Source organism: Semicossyphus pulcher, unplaced genomic scaffold, assembly GCF_022749685.1.
Source record: "Semicossyphus pulcher isolate SPU_LCO1_2020_fin unplaced genomic scaffold, fSemPul1.0.p SCAF_25, whole genome shotgun sequence".
NCBI lineage: Eukaryota > Metazoa > Chordata > Actinopteri > Labriformes > Labridae > Semicossyphus > Semicossyphus pulcher.
In genome coordinates, this window is record NW_027211699.1 from 2,110,174 (window position 1) to 2,124,404 (window position 14,231).

General features: G+C 43.2%; 1 protein-coding gene across 1 annotated transcript in view; it reads right to left on the reverse strand.

Moving 5' to 3' along the window:
- Positions 1 to 284: 284 nt before the first annotated feature.
- Positions 285 to 14,231, reverse strand: part of spop (speckle type BTB/POZ protein) — a 55,190-nt gene continuing 41,243 nt past the window's right edge. Inside the window, exons 6-9 of the mRNA XM_069675729.1 lie at positions 11,138 to 11,202; positions 6,168 to 6,290; positions 3,971 to 4,061; positions 285 to 421 (exon numbers count right to left, since the gene is read on the reverse strand). Of these exons, the coding sequence (XP_069531830.1) occupies positions 285 to 421; positions 3,971 to 4,061; positions 6,168 to 6,290; positions 11,138 to 11,202 (416 nt within the window). The remainder of the gene's footprint in view (positions 422 to 3,970; positions 4,062 to 6,167; positions 6,291 to 11,137; positions 11,203 to 14,231) is intronic.

Sequence of the window (14,231 nt, forward strand, 5' to 3'; positions counted from 1 at the left end):
TCAAGCTTTCCAATATCTTGGACAAAAAATATATGGAATACATGAGGCTTTGAGCTCGCAATCCATTATTATCCAGGTTCACATCTTATAGAATTCACTCCATCCCCACCTGCAGAGATGTGTAGCGGCTCCCTCATCTGTGGCAGCAGTCCTGTTACTCTCCTGTCTGCCAAGCTACTCATCTCGCCATGTTTAACCAGGTCTCAAACTGTGGATGTTATAGGAGAGAGAGAGGAGGGCGGGGGACAGAGGAGCAGAGAGCTTGTCCAAACAGGAGGAGTCTCTCAGGACGGTTTGAGTCGCTTCCTCGGGGGGCCCAGGAAGGGGCACAGAGCCGAGGCCAGGGAGTGATACGCCTCTGCTACCAGGAGAGGGTGAGAGATCACCATGGAGCTCCAGGCCGACGTCTCCATCACGTCAGCTGCGTGACAAGGGGAAAAAAGGGGAAGATAAAATAAGAGTACAAGTTTCCCGAGAGTCTGACTTCATGTCAACATTCAAGACTGATAATAAGTGGGCATATGACAAGAAGCATGTTGAGTCATTCTGTTCTGTCATGTGATATGATATCAGATCTTTTCATATCAAATCGTTTTTGTTCGAGCACTGATTTAGAACTTGTTTTGGCATGTGACCCTTTGTAGCCGATGCCCACTTGCAACCTGTCACCACACATCACATATGGCTGAGCTGTGAGCAATTCAGCCGAAATTATGTTCTCTTCCCACATTGTTGATTTCAACAGTTTGAAGAATCAAGGGGAGGATTTAGCGTTATAGCAGTTCACACCATTTGTTTAAAAATGTGAGAAAAAACAAGGAAAAATAATAAATGTTTTAATGTCTTCTGTAATTTCCCTTTTATTTTGAAAACCCTCTCGGGGTTCTGACTCCATGTTTTGTACCCGGCTTTAGAGCAGTGATTTCCCAAGTGTGGTCTGCGGGCATTCACACTGAATTTTCCTGTTAAGGGGCGTCGGCCCAGCTGAGTGGTTACCACCATGTACAGAGGCACAGTCAGCCCTGGGTTTGACTCAGACCCTCGTCCATTTCCATCTCCATCAATGTCCTCTAATAAAGGCAAAAGGTCAAACATATAATCCGTTTCCTGTTTTTGAAATAAAAATATATTGGAAGTACTCTATTTTAGTCTCAAGTGTTGATCAGAGTTGTGTGATTGGGTTTAATTGGGCCCCAGATTATTGTTAGATTTCTTACATGCTTACACGTCTTACGTGCTAAAACATACAGCTCCGGAAAAAAATACGAGAACACTCGAAAATATTTTTTTCTCTGCTTCTTCTATTTATAGGTTTGTGTTTTATTGTATTCAACACTTCTCCCTACATCCAAATACAATATTCTCATTGGCGTGCTCTCCACCAATCTGTCATATTGCTGTTAGGTTGCGTCCATCTTCCTCTTGATCACATTCAGGAGGTTTTCAACAGGGTTCAGATCTGGATTGAGCTGGCCAAGACATGAAGAGAGAGATGCTGATTGAAGGACAAATTGGAGTGGTCGCTTATTTTTTTCCAGAGCAATTTTTGAACGTATGTTTTCATTCTATGTTCTTCAGAGAGGCCATGAAGTGGCAAGTCGTAGAAAACAAACTTTATTGAAGTACAGCGCTTAAGAATTCGGTAGCATGTAAAATTCGGTGTGCAAGACGCACTTTTAATAGTTTTTTTTTCATCTAAAAAGTGGGCTGCGTCCAAAATACAGGTGGGACTATTATACCAGTATAAAATGCAGAGAAAGGTATTTGATTGTGTGACGTCACATCTCCGCATTAAACTGTTTCCAGGTCCAAGCTGCTACAATGTCTCTGTTTTGTGCTTTTCTCGCAGTCCTAAGCGAGGAAAACTAACTCGACTGTTGCTAACGCTTCGTCACTGACATGACCCGCCATGATCGCCAGTGCAGCTGCCACGCTCACAACAATCAACGTTACCGTAGGCTGCCAGCTATGGCTAGCTACAGCACCGGTAGCTAGCAGGATTCCAAACTCGACACGGTGAAAACAGATGGTAGGCTGTAATTTGTGTGTTTTTTTAATGTTTTTTTAAATGAAAATATATTGAAATAGTGTTGAAATAACTTGTATACATGTTTATTAATAAAACCTTTTTCCCTCTGGGATACCCCAAAAAACAGAGTGCGTCTTATATTCCAGATTTTATGGTAAGTACAGTTTTTGCTTGTGCTCTATTTCACTATTTCCATTTGATGTTACTCTGAACTTTTATTTACCACATTTCATCAGGAAATACTTTACTTTTTTACCCACTACATTTATCTGCCAGCTGATGTTACTGAGGACTTTGATGATAAAGATCATTAACTGAAAATGTCTGATTATCTTTAAATACACTTTGGGTTCTGTGTGTAGTTATGCTTCAGCAGTAATGTCTTAGAAAGCATCATTCCTGTCATTAAATACTGATGAGCTTCACTCCTGGTCATCACCCTGCATCAGCAGACCCTGTGGCCTCAGGGTGCTGGGCTGCACTATCACGCACCCCTCTGTGTGGCCTTTAATGACATTTTTCACGTTTTATTGCATATAAATAGACAACAGCCAGTGTGTGTGTGTCTACTCAGTGTGTGTGTGTGATCGAATGCGGTCCACACAGCAGCTCCAGACCCCCCCGGCCGACCTCTGACCCCACCCTCTGAGGAGGAAGTGACCCCCTGCTTACAGTAATGGCCAGCGTGCTGAGGCTGAGGCAACAGGCAAGGGAAAGGGCATGAGGAGAGCAGGCGCAGCAGGAGAGGAAGGAGGAGGGAGGGAGGGAGGGACTGGGGGAGGAGAGAGGGAGACGGAGGCAGCGACAAAAACCTATATATATATATAAATAAAAACAGAAAGGTGAGGGAAAGTAATGAAAGTGTGCGCAGAGGGACAGGAGGGGACGAGGCAGGGAGAGGAGGGTAAATTAAAAAGAGGCCGAACTGTGACCTCCGGTCGGCGGTTATCAGAGGACAAACCTCTATTATCAGACGCTTGCTTTACATTACTCACATTGACGTTCTTCCTGACGAGTCTTTCTTTAAATTCGAGTCTCTTTTCCGTCTCTAAACAAAGCGAGATAAAGAGTGTTTGGCTGCCTTTGCAGAGGATGAATGCATGAGACTCTTATTGCCTCCACTTAATGACTGTAAGCTGCTTGTGAAGGCTGGTCCGGACAGAGGTTGAGGTGCTACTGCGCGGGAGGATTATTGGCTCCTCCGTGTCGTCTGTTTTCTATATTCGTCCTCTAAATTGATTTTTGTTTTGTTGCTCTTGTTGCTGTCCATTGTGTCCGCAGGAGGGAGGGTTGATAACGCTTTTGCCGGCCACGAGTCCCCCGTGGCCAATTTTCCCACCGACACAACAACTCTGTCGCAAATTAAACTGTCATAACGCCCATAACCACAATTAATGACCGGGATTAGGGGCAGAAATCTGCATTACTGAACACCTTTAGGCGCACATGAGCTCTTGAGGACAAGAGAGGGGGGAAAGGGAGGAAAGGAAGAATGGGAGGGAGACGGAGCGGGTGCAAGAATGGGGCCAGGAGGTGGAGGAAAGCTGTAAAGAAAGGAGAGAGGGGTGAATAAAGGGATGGAAAATGCGTCAAATTCAGAAAAGTTTCAACCGGGCATTCAGCTACTTTATTAATCACCTCTCTATGGACATAAGTAGCAGTCATGGATGCTAATAGGCCTCATTTTAAGTTAACAGGCTGCCTGCAACATGATTAACATCAGCTGCTGAGCTTTATAGCTAAATGGCCTGATATGACACAGCAGTAAAATGGTCAAATCAGGCGATTTAATTAAATTTCCTCTGGACTTAAAAATGGCTCCCACTGAAAATTAATGGTTTCCTAAGACCAAAAAGCTAAGTGTGAAAAAGGACAAAATATTGGCTTTAATGTGGACGTAGAGGTGGAGATGAATGATCGGGGTGCAGGCGTGTAACTCACAACTTGATGAAGTCCACGGCCTGCGCAGGTTGGCGAGGATGAGGCGTTCTGCAGCGTCCTCACACATCACCTTCAGCCTCTCCCGAGCATACTGCCAATGACAGAGAGAGAGGAGAAACAGCAGGTAAACTAAATTACTTAAACAGCGCTGCCAACAACAACTGTTGTTTCGCTGTGTAATGATACGGAAATGCAGAATTACTCCACCGCAGAGGCAACAAGGCTGAGATTGAATAAGAACAAAATATGGCTGAGGGAAGCACAAGTGACAGTTATGCAGACAGAGGGGGGAGAGAGGATGGAGAGGGGGATCACTCGAGAGGTGAAAAATCATTTCCACAAAGTTTGATCACTAAATTGTGGGAAACAATCATCCCAGCATGAGTCAGGATGTGTTCAGTAGAGACCCTGCACAGTCACCACCATGGTATTTACAAACTAATGTATGAACTTCCATTAAGAGGACTCGTGCTATAATGTTTCACACATGTCTTGCCAAATGTGTAATAGCAAAACATGTCTCTCTCCTGTCTTAAACTGGTTACAGAGAAAGAACTTGTTTTGAACTGCAATTTTGCACCTTCATTCAAGCGTGAAGGCTGCAGCTGAGGTCAGGCAGTATCAGAAATTCTCTCATGAAACGAGCCTACAACAACAAATAATCGACTGATTTTAAAACGGCAACTGAGGTAGATTTGTGGTTGTTATTAATCTTTTAAAGATGGATGCTGTAAACATACAAACAAGTGTCTGCAGCCGTGCTAGCAGCTACACGAGGCTGGACTTAGGCACTGCTGAGGGCTAAACGTTAACAGGGTCACAGTAACCTCTCTGACCTGCTTAGTTTCGCGTGTTAGCATGTAAACATTTGCTAATTAGCACAAAAGACCAAGTGCAGCTGAGAGTGGTGGGAATGTTTTAGGTTTTGCAATTTTAAATTATAATTAAGTCTGAACAGTGGTGCTAGATAAAGAGATGAAAAGTCCACACAACCATCCATTAGATATACTGACTGGGCAAGAGGCGGGGCACACCCTGGACAAACTGCGAGTCAATCACAGGGCTGACACATACACTCACATTCACACCTACAGGTAATCTGGAGTTTCCACTTAATTAAAAGCGTGTCTTTGGAATGTGGGAGAAAACTTGTACGGACACAGGGAGAACATGCTAACTCTGCAAAGTTGGCCTCTTTGTTTGCAAGGCAACAGTGCTAACCATGCTTAAGTTAACAAAAAGGTCAGGGGATCATCAAAGTCATTGGCTCACATCTTGTGGGGAGCCAGAAATATCTGTACAAAATTTGTAGCAGTTTTTGCAGTAGAGACACTTCACTGACCGACTGGTGGGCAGTGTTTGGGGTAACATGTAACAATGTAATCCGTTAGAGTACCCGGATTATTAACGCGTTACTTCGGGAATTCTGTCGCCATAAAAAAGAAAATCCCCAAAGCACTGTTTCTGTTTCTCTCCTACATTTTGGCAGGTAGTGCGCATGTGTAGCTAGCTTATTCAGCTAATGAGAGAGGACAGCGTTTACCTCGTGGAAATATTCCCATTATTCTGAATTTTTGGGAAAAAGGAACGAGAACAACATGACGGTGAAATGTAAGTTGTGTCTGGAGGATAAGTGCTGGTCAGCTGTGAAGCGCTCGACTTCAAATGTGAAGTAGCATCTGCAGCTAAACACAGCTCCGCAACACCAGTGGGACTAAGAGCCTGAGTTGTATTGTCTTTGAAACAGCTGTGCTTAATACTGTATGCCTCTGCCCAGTTCACTGTCAGGTTGTTAACATAATAAAGAGCTGTAAGGGTTATACTGTGTCTGTCATTCATGTTATTAGGCTGCACAGTTACAGATTATGGGCTGTAAATGAGGCTATGCAATGAGGGTAGAGTCAATACATTCAAAGGTAGACATAAAGTAGGCTACACACAGTCCTGACAACATGCTAACGCAAAACTCTAACGTGCTGATTTTCTCAGTAGGTAACGCAGTAGCGTAACAAGTTACTTGAGTTGGTCTATGGTCTTACTGAAGTGATAGTACAAGTGTGCGTGTGTGCTCAGGATTGAGGACCATTCGGTGTATCTGAGGTGTAGATTTGTGGTCATTATTATACATCCCAGCTTGTGTGTTAATGTACATAGTAACAGGTGCGTGCGCACACACATCCACGCCCTCTCTCTGTACCTTGTCAGCTGCAGCCAGCAGGTCATCTGCCATCTTGTCCAGGTTGGGGGCCTTGCCTGTGTAGATGAAGCACATCATCTCTTTAAAGACATCTGGCTCCACGTCATTCATCTCCACACGGTTCTGAGCGGGAGGAGAGGACAGGGGAGGAGAATACACACAGGGTTTAGCGGAATAAAAGGCGAGAGAAGAAAAAGACAGATGCTTTGACGATCTTCAAAAGCATGCACAGCAGCTGCAGAGTGTTTTTTATTTTATATGAATATCCAAAAAAACCTCCCTGAATTAAACTCATTCACCTTGTTTAGCACACACACAGGGACAGTCAGCCAAGCAGTGATACAAAACAAGTTTCAAGTGCCAAAGAGGGGAAAAAAAACAGACTTGAAGAACCTTCTGAACAGTCTGAACACGTTTCAGCGAAAATACATTCTTCTGTATTTATTTCATTTTTCTTCTTTTCAGCTGATTCCTGAAAATTAATCCGGAGCATTCATTCCTCGACTGCGCCTGCAGCCATGAGAAGTGGGCTTTATCGCTCGCTGGCACAGTGACGGTAACCTGAACCTTTTCCCTTCGCGCGGAGAGGAAGAACAAAGCAGTAAACCAATTATAACTGTGCTTTATCGTCATCACGTTGACCAGCGGCGGTTTGAGCAGGGTCAGGCGGGGTGTACCGACAGATTAGTGCGTTTGTGTCAATTCTGACCACACGACAGCAACCTAAACACTCTGGAAGACTCTTAAAGAAGCCGGTCGGAGCTTACAGCATGCAGGCAGCTATAGTGTCCTTTAATAGGGACACAGATAACACATGCACGAAGGTATGTGAGCACACATCCAACATGCATCTTTGCGTGTAGAATCTGTCGTAACGTTCCTGAGTTTGCACCAAACGAGGTCACTTTGACACCCAAAAGATGAAAACTCAATCTCATTGTGTTGATTTTTTTTAACCAAACTATGTTGGAGTGTTAATGAAATTTAATTGCACCACAAAACCACTTTGGAAGTCAGATGAGGGACCACTAACAGGACTTCCTGCAGTACTGCGAGCATACGGCGGAGCTTTCAGCAGCGCCTCATAAATAGACACCGCTCCTGTAGTTACAGTGTCTGAAGCTCCCCCTCTATTCACAGAGCAGCCCTCTATTAGAGTGCTTCTTTATGAGCTCATTTGTCTCTCCTCTATAGAGTGCTGCAGAGGAGTGTTAACCCATCTATCTGTTTTCTCTGGATCGTATGGGGACGCGGCCCACCATCTCTCTCTCTCTTTCTGATGAAGACGCCCACTTAAACAGCAATTAAGATGCATTTCCTGGCTCTGTGCTTTATAATTTCCCCATTCGAGCCGCGCGGGCATCAATATTCCGCTGACATGACGGCTAAATCACCAAGGTTCAATCTCCCCCGCCTCCTATCAGATGAACACAACCAACTGTGGCACGAGGGATCACTGCAACAGACACGTGTGCACGGACACGCGGACGGAAAGAAATACAAACATCACAGAGGACACATAAACAAAGCAGAGATGAACACACGGCCTGCATTGTTTGAAGGCTTTCATGTAGATTGATGCGCACTTTACAAAAACACATCAGTAAAATTAACTCTATTAAAAGCAACTTAGCATTTACTTAAGGGTTGTATAAACAGTGAAGGTTTCAGAGAGCTTCACGTGACTTAGTATAATAACATATTAAAAGCGAATGCACTGCAACCTGTTATCATTATATTAATAAATGATCATGGTACTTTTAATAAAGGTGTTTTGCATCACATTCAGTCTGAAAGAAAAGAAATGTTCTCAATTAAACTTGACATGAAGTGAAAATCCGCTTTTAGACAAAATATCTTGTGATTTCTTTCACTCCAATTTAACGCCCCTGTGTTTAGAATCCAACTGAAACACCATCCAAATATTAGTTCATGCCAGAAGTACAGTAAGTCAGCCAATATTTTAAATCCCAGCCACACTAGAATGTGATATTTCTTTGACTTCCTCTAAAAATATTTGGGTCTAGAAGCTTCCGGGTCGACCAGAGTCGCAGGGCTCTTTGGTGTCCTGCAGTAGCCGGTGAGCTAATTGCTAACAAGCTAACTAGCTGGGAACATGCCAGCTAATCACAACATTAACATAATCTCATTCAATAGAGAAGTCTCATGTTTAATAAGGTCACTTTGTTCATTCATAAGACGTATTAACTCATAACTGAGTGCAAACCGCTCCTCTGTTTCTGCTGCAGGTTTTAGTTTCACAGAGGAGCGGATGGTGCAACGCAGATGGCTTCCTCCACGTCGGATCCTTTGTCTCTCTGTTCCCTTTAAAGGTCAGCGCTGTGAAGACAGCTTGCAATTGGTCAATGGCACAAACTTGTTTGTTAAAGTTCACCAAAGTTGGACTGATTTGTTTCCCCATTACACTGGTGTAAACTGATTTTACTGCAGAGTGGGGGAGAGCCTGGGCATAAAAGGGACAGTGCAGAAGCGGTGATGCCATTGTCCACCAGAGAGCACTGACAATTCTGAAATATCTGGCTGTGAGCATATTGTAGTTACACGTCTTAAATAACAAAATTCAAGTGATACAGAGCAATCAGAATTATAAGTGACTACACTTAAACATTATATAGTTTGTCAACGCATCAGCTAATGACCCATTTTTAGGATTCTAGTAAGATGGTGACCTCTCTCTTGGCCACACTAGGGCTGTATGATATTGGAAAAAAGTGACTTTTTGTTCTGCGATATTTATTGCGACATAACAGACAAATGCAGCATGTTTTTATGTACATAACGGCTGAAATTAACAATCATACTTTTTATTATTTGGGGCTTTGGGAGAGTATAGATGGAGCAACACATTTCTATATAGAATATACAGAAATACATTTGTGGGCTGCAATTGTTTCGGCGTGTCATCTTCAATTTCTAACGAGGTTAAAATGTGTGTTTAATCAGCGTGGTGTCACCTCGGTGGTGGTAACTTTTAGAAAATGAAAGCTCACCGTCTCCTACTTCCTGTTGGCACACACAACCTCACACTCTGTGGTATGTCCGCTCCGTTACCAGCCCGTATATGTAGCCACAGCATTAACCAGCAACAGGACGAGGTGCCGCTGATAACGACAATACACACACTGAAAAGCCGCCATGCATAACTAAAAGCCTGCCTCCATCATCCCAACCACATCATCGACAGCAGCAGCGGCGTGTGCTTATTCACAGTTTACAGGCAGGTGACAGGCGCACGCTGCAGCCCAGCGGTCAGTTCACTCAGCACTCTCTCAAAGGGCTGCATTTTTTTTCTAGATTAGTGATGGAAAAAGAAAAAATGGTGAGTACTCCTGTTGCACCAAGCAACAATAAAGTAGCAGCTTGACGTGTTGCAGTTAATATGCCACACAATTGCACCTCCTGCGATGTGACTATGGCACATGCGCACCTCGCAATTTTGATGGTGAAACGATTTATCGTGCAGCCCTAGGCTGTACTAGTTATTAGGATAAAAAAGGAGGAAGTTAGGTGACGTAGTATAAAGAGCAATAGGGTAGCTGTTTGGGGCAATAGATGGGTCATACAAACGCAGGATTCTAACCGACGAAGAGACCTGACTTTTAGTCCTGTGTGAAACTTTAAAGTCAACATTTTAAGGTTGATTTTAAAGTGGTGGCCTCTAATGGCCCCAGTTGGTATTACAGTATAAAAGGAAGAAGTTAGGTCACCTTGTGTAAAGAGCTGTTTGGGGCAGCTGTTGGGGTGATGGATGGGTCAAACAAACACAGGATTCTCATCTAGAACACCAAAGTTTGAGTCCCCTGTTAATCCATAACTCAACATTAACTTTTTCTGAACTAGCGTCGTCACTTAAAAGACGTAAGATAACCAATGTACCCAATTAAACTCCTGTAACTAGGGTACATATTAGAGATGCATTGTATTGGATTTTTTTGCCGACATCTGATATGGCAATATTTTCCAACCCTTTTTGCACATTGCCGATTTCGATACCGATATATTAGCATTTTTTCCACCTAATTGCAAAGAACATCAAGTCGCTTGATGGAAGAGGCGTTGTACAAAAGGTCGCATGTCTGATCACTTAAGTTTCTGAGCGCACTTGAATGCAGCATCCCCCCCGAAGCACGGCAGTGAGGGAGACATGCCCGGACTTGTTGACTACACCTACTACGGAGACATTGGTAATCGTCTTTTTATCGTGTGTGCGTCCATGAATATGTAAGTTAGTTTTTCACTGATGTTTATGTTACACTCTCTTAGCGTTTATTTTATGTATTTTCGGTGTGTTTGATGTTGTTAAATTCGGTACAATTTGCTAGTTAAGAGTTGTGAAAGTTGTTTAACTTTGCGTTGTTTTATTGCCTGAAAAGTGAAAATATCGGCAGAAAAGTGACATATCTGCCAATGCTGATATGTCATTTTCATGGCCATTATCTGCAGATGCTGGTTCAAACGTGTAGGCGTAGCATGCTGCGTGTTGGTGGGGGCTCTAATTTAGGGAACTCTCCTCCTGTGGGTTGTGTTAGAGGGAAGGTAGAAAACATGGATGTGGTCGTATCGGCAGGAGGACTCTTGTTGATGTTGGTTAGCCGATGTATCCAATAATGGGTTTTAGCGTTGAATGGAAGCCTCCTTCCAATTCCAGTCAGGAAATAGTGGGCTGATTATGTCGAGCCCAACCGACTTCATTCATTTTAGCTGCTATTGTCTCACTTTGTCTACTAACAACAACTTGTGCCTTCACAGTTATATTCATAGTCTTATAAAAATTCCACACATAGCAGCTTTAAAAGTCACAAGATAATAGCGCTGCAGTCAACAAAACATGAAGGAAGACGTGCAGACACACATGGCTGTTTTGAGAGGTGAGCACTTCCTGATGCAACAGAGAGAAAGATTAGAATTGAAACATCGAGTCGCCACCGAGGGAGCAGGAAGTCAAGGGCTCCACTCCCTTTCTTTCTCTCTTCCATCTTGTGCTCAAACATGGCACCGAACAAGGGCGAGCGAGCTGAGACACAAAAGAGAGAGAGAGAGGTTTGTTATTGTGTGTTGACGCACACTGAGGTTTCTGATATCCGTTAACAGGCTGCCACAGGGCCGGAGGAGAGCGGGGGGGGGTGATTGGCAGCAGTGACAGCAGAAGAAGCATCACGTGGAAGAAGTGGAGTGCAGCTCCATCCTGTCAGGCTCATGACGACCTCTGAGGTGTGTCAGGCTGGAATTTAATGCTGATAGACTCGCTCGACTGCAGAGTATTTGATACAATATGTTTTAATTAAGGTGTGTCTGTGTGTTTTGAGAACACAGTCGCCTGCTGCCACTCAACTCAGACTGATCTAACATGCTGCATCAGAAAAATACAAACAGTATTTCTGAGGGGTTTAACTAAGCTGTATTTTTTTTTTAGTGCTTCATCCTTTTGTGTCCCTGAAAATTCAAAACTGTGTTCTGTCTCCTGCTGCATGAGGACACAAGTTCACAAATCCCCCTGAGGCAAGGACAGTTCAGACTAAGCTTAAGTGGAGACAGAGTGTGAAAGAGATGCTGATTAATTGCCAAAGAAAACAAAGTGGTTGAAATACGAATGATATTTTTGAGCCGCATTTTACCTCGATTTCAGATCCTGTATTTGCTTAAATTAAAACACATAAATAAACGGTTTCAATAACAAAATCTGGTGACCACAAGGAAGTTGGCAAATCAGCTCCCTATAGCCCTTTTTACACAGAGATTCTGCAACAGTGCTGTAACGAAGCAACGGTACACAACGGCGTTGCAGAATCAAAAGGGGCGTGAACTGTAAACAAACAGCACGAGCTTCACATCCACACACACACACACACACACACACACACACACAGAGCGCTGTTCAATCCTGCCGGCTCTGCCATTTACACATACGCCATTTCGCCTCTGTTACGCCTCTGTTACACCTCCATTACTACCTTCACTGCTGACAGACAGAGGAATGACTTCACCCCACCATTTTCGCCATTCCGTGACTTTTACAGACGCCGAGGCTTAACAGAGGCGTAACGGTCGCTTCTTCATGTGCAGCCAACTTTTAGGCCTCTGTACAAATAAATATGAAAAGGGGAAAATGAAGATGAAATTAGACTTAAAGAGGGGGTATTCTGCCGTTTCATATACACAATGTTATGATGTTTGATGTCCAGACTAAACGTGGGTGAAGTTTCAAATCTGTAGGTTAACGTATGTTGGAGTAATCCCCTGCTAAAAAATTCTTAGTCTGCAAGCTGCTGTGAACGCCAGGTTTCGCACAGACTCCAGATGCATCACTTTGTGATGTCACAAAGTGGAGGAACTCTATATTTGGGCATCTGCCCGCAACACAGCAGAACTTCCTGCCCCTGGCACAGTTCAAGGACACCACCTGGCAGCTCAGCCTGCCTCAGAATTTTTTTTCACTCCACCACTCTGCTCAACGGCTCTGCTCGTCTAGTTGGTTAAGAACATCTTGGAGAAAGTTTCTTTGGCTGTGAAGGAAAGACATCAGTGTTTTCTTTTCCAAAGGACAAGAGCAGCAGACCAGAAAAAGTTTACTCTTTGCTGACAACTCTGTAACACGGCCACAGGGTAGGAGGCGTGCCTCAAACACTGAGTTCAGGCCCTCAGCAGGCTTCAGAGAGCTAGCTAATCAGAAGAAAGCAGGCTTGTAGGACCGGGGTTTCTTAAAAGGACAGAGCTGACTGAGTCGTTTCAGGCAGAGGCTGTATGAGGGCCTGCACAGAGCACCACTGTGAGAAAAATGAGGATTTTTTTAAACTGTAAATTATGCTAAGCTAATCCACAGGTATCACAGAATGAAATATGAAGCTTGAAATTAGCATAATACCCCCCAACATTTGAAGTTTCCTTTTGTAAAATCTTGTTGTTGTTGTATCGTGAATATGTACTGTCTTGTATTTCTGTTTTTATACTAAAGAGATTTGTCTCTTTTCCAGGGAAATCCAGTCAGCTCAGACCTAGCTCAGGTACAGTTTATAAGCTGTGTACTGTCCCCGTCATATAAACTAATATAAGAATATTTCCTCTTAACAAACAGGTGAGGTGACCAGTAACTTTCTGCCTCGCTTAAAAGGCAAATCAGTGTGTTTTCTCAGCTGTGACTCCAGACTCCAGCTGGAGAGGTTATGTTTAATCTTCATGCTTACTGTCTGATCCAACCACAGCACTTCAAATTACATAAATCAGCCCCACTTCAGTCGTACTTGAAATCAGCGCTGTATGATAATTCTGCATGCTTAAGATAATCACCACATCTCGTCTCTGTAGTTCTGCTCAGGGCAACGACACAATGTATTCTATCTCTCATCATCTGAGGCTGTGACAGCGGTTAGTTACACCTCACAGATGGAGCTCGGTCTGTGTCTGAGGGAGAAGATTTATATTTACAAAAGGTTAAGTCCTTTTACTAAAACAAACATCAACCAGACCCATCCTTTACGAATGTGCTTCATGACATGCTCATTGGGTAACACATACAAGACTGTCCACTAATGAATGCCTAGTTAGCTGGTGATTAAAATGTAACACATGTTTTAACACTTTATTAAGTATGTGTCAAAGTCAGTGATATGCTTATTAACTTAAATACTTAATAATGAGTTATTAGCCACGTAGCCCGCTAACCGTTTAATTACTCGTTTGGTCACACAGTGTCATCCATCAACTCTGCACTAGACACAATTAAGTTTAACACTGATAATAGTGGTAGAAAGTGGCCAGAAGAGAATAAGAGAATGATAAATAAACACGTTTTCTCAGAGTCAGAATAACGGAGGTCCATCACTTGCTTTTAAGCTATTGTGCTATGTGTTATTTCCTTCGACTTTATGAACAGATTACAATAATTCTTCACATAGTGTCAGGAGGGCAGCCTGATGTTTAACCACAAGACAGCTGGAAGATTAAAGAGAGGCTATAGGCAATTTATTTTAGAAGCTTTTTTGTTATATTTGTTGAAATTCTCTTTACATCCCGACATTAATCAATGAATCTAATGCTCGGGAAAAA